The 11,026-nt window shown below is 46.0% G+C and overlaps 1 protein-coding gene across 1 annotated transcript; it reads left to right on the top strand.

Moving 5' to 3' along the window:
• Positions 1–2,441: 2,441 nt before the first annotated feature.
• On the top strand, positions 2,442–10,926 carry LOC136579789 (uncharacterized). Its single transcript, XM_066579850.1, has 4 exons — positions 2,442–2,558; positions 8,258–8,806; positions 10,225–10,306; positions 10,771–10,926. Exons 1-3 carry the CDS (start codon positions 2,507–2,509, stop codon positions 10,284–10,286), a joined length of 663 nt encoding a protein of 220 aa, XP_066435947.1. The 5' UTR covers positions 2,442–2,506; the 3' UTR covers positions 10,287–10,306; positions 10,771–10,926.
• Positions 10,927–11,026: the final 100 nt, after the last annotated feature.

Genomic DNA, 11,026 nt, shown 5'->3' with positions numbered 1-11,026 from the left:
ATATTTGAAAATAAAGATTTACATTTTCGCAGTGATACGTGCCTTGTTGTTGGTCAACGCTACTATTTACCATTATTGCAGCGATATTTATAGGAAAGGGGTGTGACTTAAATGTCACATTGTACACTAAAAATTTTACCAAAATTTGGTGCAAAAAATGGTTTAAACTAAGCTAACCAAGGGGATTCTCTCACACGAGTGCATTTGAATTGCGGATTCTGAAATCTGTGTCCGTGCGAGCAATATGTGGTAATATGCAGGCATTGAAATGCATGGACTTTCGCGGGTTTGCTCACACTTGCGGGTAAGAATTGCAGATTCTGCAAGCGGAAGAAAAATGGAGGCAAGTTCTATTTTACTGTGGATTCCGTGAGTATGAGCTTCATTGATATGCGTTCGATCCACTACGCATACATAATTAACATTGCGTATGGACACGGATAACTAATGGTATGAAGAAAGCAGAAATTTGGGGGCCGACAATGCACAACTCTGTTGGTTCTTCTGGGCACTTCCTTCACAAGAAGAAGGGTTTTTAAAAGTGGTTTATTCTAGTTCCAAAATAAGTAGTATAAATCAGCCAAGCCTATAGAGCAGAATCCCATCCTGAAGGCTCTCAGAATCTCTTACCGCAACAACACAAGAGAATGTCACATGGACGATAGAAGGGTGTTTCCAGGGGGTTGTGCAACTTTCTAATGTAATTCCCTATTTGCGATTTTTCTTCCACATGCAACCATATGCAATTAATTTCCGTGATCATTCGCAAGTCTTCCGCTGCAGATATCCGCATAAAGGATCTGAACTGCTCGTGTGAGCCCGGACTTAAGGCCCATTTAGACACAATGATTACCGCTCAAAAGATGTCGCTTAAGCGACTTTTGAGCGATGAACATTGTGTCATTTACAGCACAAGATGATCGCTCTAGATAAGCGATCATCTTGCGCTGCCCGCGGAGGATGCAGAAGACAAGCGGGGTATCCCCACTTGTCTTCTGCGTCCAGCTGTTCCCCGCTCCAAGTGCCCGACTGTGCTGCATTTGATCCATGCTTTATTTTCTTCAGGAGGTCTCTGGCTGGTGGGTTGGGGCGAGGTCAGGTGGAGGTATTTGGTTGGAACTTCGGAGGGGTGGGGATTTGGTTGGGGGTAGGTCTTTAGTCGAGGGAAGGTCTTTAGTCGGGGAGTTGGGAAGATGACTTTGGTTGGAGGGCCACAGGAGATTTGGGGATTGTGTTTATATTTTTGAAAATGTCAATAAAAACACAAATCAAATGGAATCTATCATCTTGAACATCTTGTCCCCTCTGCAGGCAGCATATTATAGAGCTGAAGGAGCTGAGCAGATTGACTAATAGTTTTATGGGGAAGATTTAGTCGAACTTGTATTTTATTCATTTATGTCTCTGCACATTCTGAGCTAAACAGTCAAATGGGTGGAGCTATCAGTGATTGACAGCTATCTATGTAGGATTGTACATGCAGAGGCAGCTATCAATCACTAATAGCTCTGCCCATTGGACTCAACCCAGAATGTGCAGAGACATAAATGAATAAAATACAAGTTCTACTGAATCTTCCCCATAAAACTATATACAATCTGCTCGGCTCCTCCAGCTCTATAACATGATGCTGCAGAGCGGACAGGATCTTCCAGCTGACAGATTCTCTTTAAAGAAAGAAAAGATGCATGGCTGAACTTGGTGTCTGCAGCGCCATCCAACAGCCAAGGTGGGTTTAAAGGGGTTGTCCCGCGGCAGCAAGTGGGTCTATACACTTCTGTATGGCCATGTTAATGCCCTTTGTAATGTACATTGTGCATTAATTATGAGCCATACAGAAGTTATAAAAAGTTTTATACTTACCTGCTCCGTTGCTGGCGTCCTCGTTCCCATGGAGCCGACTAATTTTCGCCCTCCGATGGCCAAATTAGCCGCGCTTGCGCAGTCCGGGTCTTCTGCAGTCTTCTATGGGGCCGCTCGTGCAGAATGCCGTCTCCGTGTAGCTCCGCCCCGTCACGTGCCGATTCCAGCCAATCAGGAGGCTGGAATCGGCAATGGACCGCACAGAAGCCCTGCGGTCCACGGAGACAGAGGATCCCGGCGGCCATCTTCAGCAGGTGAGTATGAAGACGCCGGACCGCCGGGATTCAGGTAAGCGCTGTGCGGGTTGTTTTTTTAACCCCTGCATCGGGGTTGTCTCGCGCCGAACGGGGGGGGGGGGGGGGGGGGGTTAAAAAAATTTAAAAAAACCCGTTTCGGCGCGGGACAACCCCTTTAAGGAATCTAAAGTTATCCAAGACTAGAAATAAATTCCCCTGCTAGTCAAAACCCTCCAGTATCCTGAACATGTGTGGCCTTTGTAGGGTGTCATGTTAGGAGAAGCCCCGCTGACCCCCCCGGAAGATACAAGTGTAAGGACTCTGCTTGCTCTTCTCTTCTTCCAGCACATCTCTTTGCCATCGAGAAGTTCTGCACTGATCCCAGGATCGACTCTGATTGCAGCTGAATGATGGACTGCGGAAGAAAAACCCTCATCGTCCTCACACTCTGTGCACTCGGTAAGAGAAGATTGGTAATGGTGAGACAAATGGTTATCAGTGAGATACAGAATGTCAAAAACAAGTACAACAGCGGTGCCAGGGTGCACCTAAATATATGCGAGACCTCACTGATATAAAACAGGTACAACAACGGTGCCGGGGTGACTCCTAAATATATGAGAGACATCACTGATGTAAAACAGGTACAACAACGGTGTTGGGGTGACTGCTAAATATATGCGAGATGTCACTGATATAAAACAGGTACAACAACGGTGGCGGGGGGACTCCTAAATATATGAGAGATGTCACCGATGTAAAACAAGTACAACAACGGTGCCGGAGGGGCTCCTAATGTATGAGTGAAATCACTGATGTTATTAAGAAATCTGAAATTTACTGAAAATTTGAGAAAATTAGCAAATATCAACACTGGGAATGCTCAGGTTGAAGAAAAGATGTAGCATTTGAAGAGTTAATAATGGCGCTTCCGTCCGTCCACTGGATCTTGGCTTCTTTTTAATGTTCTTTTATGTTTTAGAAAAATTCAGTTTGCTAGCGTAGTGCCCAGAGTTAATGGGGGTCCCCTCCAGAATGTTCTGTTTGTCGAATGTGAGTGGGTAGTTGGTACCGTTCTGGCTTTCCGGTCTGCTGTGGCTGTTGCTGTGGTCTGGGCCAGCGAGAAAGAGAGATTCGGTGTGGGAGTCAGTCAGCCTGTGTGGGAGAACCGGAAGCTTAGGAAGTGGAAGAGTCGGAGAGGTGGTCCATTGTTCCCTGCTGGGCCTAGCCTCCTAGAGAAACTCCTCTTAGCCTCCATCCTTAACAAGAAGCGAATGTACCCTGGACTGGAAAAAACGTGTGGGAACTGCATGAGTACGGAGAGGGAGAAAGAAACCCCTCGCAAGCATGAGAAATGGGAGTGACTGGCAGGAGAGAGAGAGAGAGTTTCCGGGAGAGACAGAACTGTCAGCTAACTAAGACTGCGGTTGAGTAATACCCCGAGAGTCCTCACTGATCCAGCACGGTTCTCACTGATGGGTTATTTAGTTGAGACTGGTGTAATACTGTTTGCTTAAAGAGACTTAAGTAAATGAGCAGAACCGAACGTGCCTGATTTTTGTTCAGAAAAGGGTACTTTGTGTGTACTTTATTTTCTGGGATTGACATTGGAAAGATCCACCGCAGAGGATAGAACATTGGCGTCACGAGTGTAAAGTTGGACTACAGGTAACCACGGTTACTGTTCCCATGTTCTCCCCCAGCAGTAACGAGGTTGGATTCTGAGCTCGCTTTAGGGAAGAGATGATAGAGCACCATGCCAAGGTTATCTCTCTACTACGCTGTCTCCTCAGCTGAGGGCCTGCTCCTTGGATGAGCTTTGGCATCACGAACAGGATGATACCTCCGTGCCTTACTCAAAAAGGTGAAGTGGCGCCTCAGCTATTGCCAGACACAGATGCAAGTGAGTGCCCGTGCCTGAGAAAACGCAAGTCAAACTGTCTACCATATCAAGCCCTCTGAGCTTTCCAAAAAAGTTAAGGACAAGATCCCTCCAACCCTCTGAGTCTTCTAAAAATTTAAGCACAAGATTCCACCAACCCTATGAGCCTACAGGAATTAAAAGGACAAGGTTGCGGATCCTCTGAGCCTAAAGAAAAGTTGGAAAGACAAGGCATTGATGCAGAGAAAAAGTAAGGACTCTTTGTTTGAACAAAGTTTATATGTGTCCCGGATGCATTACCGCTTGAAGAGAAATCGTGTTGTGTTGCTGGACAAAGGGGAATTGTCAAATTTGCATGTAACAGTAAATAAAGAAGACTCTACAGATTCTCAAAATGGCACTCACTCTTCTTCTACAGTGACAGAGGAGCCTGCAAAACTTACCCGCCACAGAGTTCCTGTCACGGCGGTGGGAAAAGTAAGGGGGGGGGGGGACACCCCCTCCGCAGAACAGCAACAGCAGAGGGCTGAAGACCACCCAGGGGAGGAACTACTCATGCTGGTGAGTGAGACAACAGAAACCACCCAGCAGACCACTGAGAGCATCACTGCGCGAGATGGCTACAGGAGTGGTGAAGGGAATATTGGCTGGATACCCACCAACAAGGATACAATTTTACTAGGGTAATGAGGCAGCATTGCTAGACATACTACCCAGGATTTCTCCAACTTCCCCCAAACCGGAGGAGAGGATAGCAGAACTGCAGAATTCTGACCCTGCCATGGAGAGGGAAGAACTGACTGCGTTGGACACTGCTGAGACCTATGTCACAAGGCCATCTTCTATCCTCTGACCCGCACTGAGGGACCCACTGGAAGGTAGACTGGTGTGGAGGAACAGCTCAGCTAACTTTTCCCTCTCCAGGAAGAGGGTTTGGACTTTACAGAAGTACCGGACACATAATGATTTTGTGGAGTCGCATTATCCACCGTGGATTTTGTTCCACCAGGACAATTGTGCAGTGAAGGACTTGTTGCCTGAATTCTTCCAACGGTTCATCATGGAGTATGGGGACACTAACTTCACCTTTGTGTACATGGAAGATGGAGACGTTCCCCCTATGGATTTATCCACACCATGGCGGCAGTCATCTGACTGTTTTGAGCCATGCCCCGTGAGAGAGGACAGCAATGTAAGTGTTGCCATGCGCCCTAGTCCCTCACTTTGTTCCTCCAATGGAATTTGCTCCTGGGAAAGTAATGCAACCCCTACTGGCTATACCACCGGGTCAGAGTTTGACGAGAGCGTGGTTTCATCCATCAGAAAAGTAACATGGTGCTAAGAGACTTTATATGCCCCTTGTTTTTCCAGAACTGTTTTTGGAACTTATTATTTTTCTTTTTGCCCCTTATTGCCCAAAAGGACTCAAAAGTTATTTTATCCCTTAATGCATATTCAATTTGTCTATAATGCATAACCTAATTTCTAAAAAGTTTATATTGCAAAATTTTATTGCATAAATTTAAAGTAATGTTATAATGCTAAAGTGCAGGAGGACATATGAATAGTAAAGTTTCTGCTGATTGTACTTAAGTAAATGTATGCATCTGCATGAGAAGTTTGGGTGATTTAATTGAGTGAGACAAGAGGTCTAGATGCTACACCCTACTATTCATTAATTGTTCCAGAGTCAGCGAAGTGTCTTATCTGTTTCAGGAGACATGGCCTTATTACCATATCTAGTCAGCTCAGTTGGGGATATTGACTTAAGCTATCAGAGGGAAGTGAAGAACATGCCACTTGCTCTTATTTTAAGGAAATCTTTCAGTCACCCTTTTTTTTATATGTGTGTTAGTTAACAGTGATGTATCTCAATTTTAGTCTGTGGGGAGAAGAATTATGAAAGGGCCCCATAGTCATGCTAGTGAATCCTGTGGTTCTGCCCAGCCTAGCATTATTTGTTCTTTTAACTGGCCAGTCCATTTCTCTACATGCTGTCATAAACTACAACTGTACACCAGAAGGGAGATCCCAGGTAGTCTGAGTATGCCAGGATGGGTTAAACTCTGAGTAGAAACCAGAAGGGGGAAAAATAGTGTAACGGTTCTGCCATGCACTCTTCCAGACTGCAATATAGTTCTCTTGTGATAATAAGACAGAGCTCTGAGGAATTCCAATTGCAGATTTTTACACTGTTTTAAGGAGGCGCCAGGGTCAGCTTTTCTTAAGTAGGGGGGAACTGTAGTGGCCCAGATTTAATGGGGTCCCCTCCAGAATGTTCTGTTTGTCTTGTGCACTTTCTTGTTTGTGGAATGCATCAGGTTTATTTATATTGGATGGCTGCAGGCATGAATGGGTTAATGTCTGGGTTATGTCTGGAAAATGCATAATTTTGTCTGGTGTGGTTTAAAAGTATAATGTGTGAGTGGGTAGTTGGTACCTGTTTGGCTGTCTGGTCGAGCGGTCCTGTTGAGTTGGATGGTCTGCCGTGGCTGTTGCTGTAGTCTGGGCCAGTGAGAAAGACAGAGAGAGTCGGTGATGGAGTCAGTCAGCCTGAGTGAGAGAACCAGAGGCTTAGAAAATGGAAGGGTCCAAGAGGTGGTTCATTGTTCCTCCTGGGCCCAGCCTTGTAGAGAAACTGCCCTTAGCCTTCATTCTTAACAAAAAGCAAATGTAGCCCAGATTAGAAAAAAATGCGTGGGAACCGCATGAGTCCAGAGAGGGAGAAAGGAACCACTAGCAAGCAACAGCAATGTGAGTGACTGGCAGGCGAGAAAGAGTTTCTGGGAGAGGCAGAACTGTTAGATAACTGAGACTGCAATTAAGTATTGGTCCGAGAGTCCTCCCTAATCCAGCACTGTTCTCACAGATGGGTTTATTAGTTGAGACTGTTGTATTACTGTTTACCTGAAGAGACTTAAGTGAAGGAGCAGAACCGAACGTTCCTGGTTCTTGTTCAGAAAAGTGTACTTTGTGCGTGGACTACTTTATTTCCTGGAATTGACATTGGAAGGATCCACTGCAGAGGATATTGGCGTCACGAGTGACAAGTTGGACTACAGGTAACCATGGTTACTGTTCCCGTGATCTCCCCCAGTATTAACGAGGTTGGGTTCTGAGCTAACCTTAGAGAGGAGATGGTAGAGCCACGTCACAAGGTTATCTCTCTACCCTTCTGTCTGCTTGGCTGAGGGCCTCCTCCTTGGACGCTGCAGTAGTAGTTTTTCAAGTTTCATAAATGTATTTTTTAGGGGCCAATTCTGTTCTGAAAGGACTTTGAGGGGCCGTTATATTAGAATCCCCCATCAATCACCCCACAATACATGCAGAATGGCTCTTAGGAAATTTTACCCTTTAGGTGTGTTATTGGAGGAGAAATGTAATTTTCCCTTTTTTTTTTTTTGCAGATTTTCAATACTAACCCTTTTTTCTGTCAGTTAGCCGTAGAGAACAGACAATGAAATCTTTGCACTCATCACTGGATCCTGCGGTCTTCAGAAACATCCCATGTGGGCCCAACGTAACTCCCACACCGACCTCAGAGATGAAGGGGAACCTGCTGGATGTCAGGGCCTTTTATTTCTCAGGCGCCATTGCAGGCTGGTAGAGACCACGAGGTGCCAAAACTTAAGGACCCTCTACTTCATTCTCATTTCTATTTTGTAGAAATGGGCTGCGCGGGTTTTATCACATGATCGTTTTATAGTTTGGATCGTTATAGATTTGGCAATACCAGTTTCTTTTTTTCGCTTTCTTATTTTTTCCATGAATAGATGACCTGATGAGGGAGGAAGGCGACTTATCCGACCTTTTTTCTACCACCGACCTCCTGCTGGCTCGTATAACACACTGCAATACTTCTGTACTGGAGTGGATTACACACTGACAGGCCATCTAGCAGACCATGCCTCCAAGTAGCTTACATAGTGGTGACTATGCCTCCAGCTGCTGTAGTACCCTATCAGCATCCAGAGATCCGATCATAGGGGAATGATAGGGTAAAACTTAGGTTCCGTGGTCCCTAGTAACTGTGGCATCTAAGAGGTTAAATTGGCAAAGTTGGAATCCATTGCAACCCCAATCACAAGCTCTCACAGCTGCATGTAGTCACGCCGATTAACCGCATTACATCACGATCTTCCCATCTACACATACTGTCTGGGGACTATTAGTGGGAGCAATAATAATCATTGGGAGAATAGAGTGGGGTTTATCTGTTATCTCTGCACTGCTACAGAAAAGTGTTGCAAGTCAATTTCTTTTCTTTGTTCTGCAGTTGGAGCAAATGAAGCGCAGCCGCTCGTTACCATTCTGGATATTTTAGTCTCCATCCCATCAACCCACATCGGAGATACGGAGATCGTGTGCGCCGTCCTTAATGCAACAGCTGATCACCCATTCAGGTACACAGTCGTAGCCCAGAAGAATCAGACAAAATGCATCAACTCCACCGATCCCCTCTGTCTGTCCTTGATCCAACCGCCTGCACTGGACGTGTCGGTGTCCTCAAAAGCCAGTAACGGTGAAAACGTCCTCTATTCCGTCTTCATTAATGGGTCACTGGAGCTCGCAGTACACATCGGCCCTGAAGTCAGTGTAAGGCCTGAGATGGTGAGCGGTGGAAATGATGTAATTACCATCCTTCTGGATATTACGTATAACCAGAACACCACAATAAAGCGATCATTCACCTCAAAATCAGGACCTCCACCACCCTCAAAGCCACGACCTCGACCACCCTCAAAACCACCACATGTAGAAGTTATCATTAGTGGTGAAATTATCACCACAATCCCAGACGAAGACAACGGAGAGACCGCCCTACGTGAGTCACAACCATTACTTACTTGTTCCCAATGTAGGAGGAGGTGATATAACGGTAGCGGGGATCTCTAGGATTGATGGTCTCTCTTTAGGCCTCATGTCCACTTGAAAAATACAATCCACGCAGAATCTTCCGCAGATTTCCGCAGCGGATTCCGCGTGGATTTGCTTTAAATGTTTTTTTTTTTCATGCAGTTATCCGCACACATTGCTAGCAATGTGATAGCAATGTTGCCGATCCGCACAGAATCCGCGGCAGAATGGAGCATGCCACGTTTTTTCTCCCACGCATTAAAAACGCAATTCTTTTAAAATGCCATCCGCGGGTGCAAAAATCAATTTAATGGACCCGCGGATGGCCAATGATTCCCTATGGGCAAAATCCGTTGCGGATGCCGCAATTCCATTTAGCTAGTGGACATGAGGCCTGAGGTTATCGATATGAAATTATTAATAATAATCTTTATTTGTGTAGTGCCAACTTATTCTGCAGCGCTTTCAAGCATGGGAGAAACAAACAATTAGATGTGATATACTATCAGTCTAAAACAAATGGGGTGGGGGTGGTACAGGAGGTACAAGGGGGGAGGATGAGGGAACGCAAGCAGTACGGGAATTACATGTGGAAATCAGTTATTAGGAAGCAAATGGGGTGGTGGTGGTAAGGAGGTGCAGGGGTAGAGGTTGAATGCGATAAGCAGGGTGGAAGGTGTGGGGAGCCATAAGGAGGGCGGGGGACTAGGTCAGGGGATTTGGTATACCTCCCTGAAGAGGTGAGTTTTTAAGACGCGCCTGAAATTTCGTGCATTGGGAATCATCCGGATGCCTTGTGGTAGAGTGTCCCAGAGGATGGGTGCTGCTCTGGTGAAGTCCTGGAGGCGAGCGTGTGAGGTTCCTATTAGAGGGGTGTTTAGTCTGAGTGTGTTAACGGATTGGAGTGTGCGGGCTGGGTGGTGTACGGACAGGAGGGGGGGGCGATGTATGATTGCGCAGCACCATGGAGAGCTTTGTGGATGAGATTGTCTGCTCTGACTGCAAGCACCCCTGCTGATCAGTAAACAAGGAACTGTGGAGCTCTGCAAGTGCAGAGCCCCCTTCATCATGCCTCCCTACATGTGTATTCCCCATAGGGAAGGCTTCACACTTCGTGATTTTTGTTGCCAAACCACCACCAAATTGTTTTTTTTTGTTTTTTTAATTTGCATTGTTAAAGATTGCACGCGGTTTCTAAAAAGCAACAAAAGACAGCATGTGTGAACACAGCTTTATAGGACAATTTTAAACTCCACCCTAATTCATCCAAGAAAGCTCACAAAGCACCCCAGAGTGCCCATGACTATACAGATTTAACAGGCATCCAAGATAGGATGACGGCCATGGCTGTGTGCTCTGAAGTTTCATTATGTGATTTCTCTGCAGGTTCCGCTCCGCTCTGCGCTCTCCTCCTCCTGGCGCTGCTTCCAGTTTTACTGCTCAAGTAATTCCCAAATGATGAATGAGGGTGAGTAGTGAAGACCCAGAAATCTCCCCACTTGTGTCTCCACCAGACAGGAATGCTGCAAGCTATAGGGACCACGACTTCCTGATGACTGGGGGTCCCGGATGTGAGTGGCATACACACTACATGTAGAGGATGCCGCACCCTGCTGAGCTTCAATGATACGGATGTGCATCCCGGCCAGAAGGACCCGATGCGTGGAGTTCAGGAGAGTTGCGGTTGACCCGGATGCTCATCTCTATTACGGATGGAAAACCTAGCTGAAATATGGTGCTGTGTCACCACTACAAGTGATGGATACAAGAAGAATGGATAATCCGCCTCCTCATGTGCAGAGAGCTTTAACCCCTTAATAGCGGGACCATTCTTAGCTATTTTCCACACGTTCCGCCTCTGTAGCGTTTGGGATTTTCAGCGGCTTTTCCCTCCATTGTTTGAGACACTAAGATGTGATTTTCTCTTTTCAGATCACAACATCCGTAAATGACATCCAGACTGCAGACCTCCATGTGAAGAGGCGCTCCGGACCTCGGATTATTCCCCAATAAAAAAAGCAGTGACTGGATATATCCACCGATGATGCTTATTCGCCCTCCTGCACGCAGCTCAATAATATCTATGTATAATAGCTTCAATAAAAACATATCTGACTCTGATATTGTACAAATGGTCGATGATTATTGACTACGTCCGCTGTCGGGGTGCCCGCTTGTGTGCAGTTGG

This window comes from Eleutherodactylus coqui, chromosome 10 (assembly GCF_035609145.1).
Source record: "Eleutherodactylus coqui strain aEleCoq1 chromosome 10, aEleCoq1.hap1, whole genome shotgun sequence".
Classification (NCBI taxonomy): Eukaryota; Metazoa; Chordata; class Amphibia; order Anura; family Eleutherodactylidae; genus Eleutherodactylus; species Eleutherodactylus coqui.
Note: the sequence above shows the minus strand (reverse complement) of the source record. Positions and strands in the feature narration are given on the sequence as shown.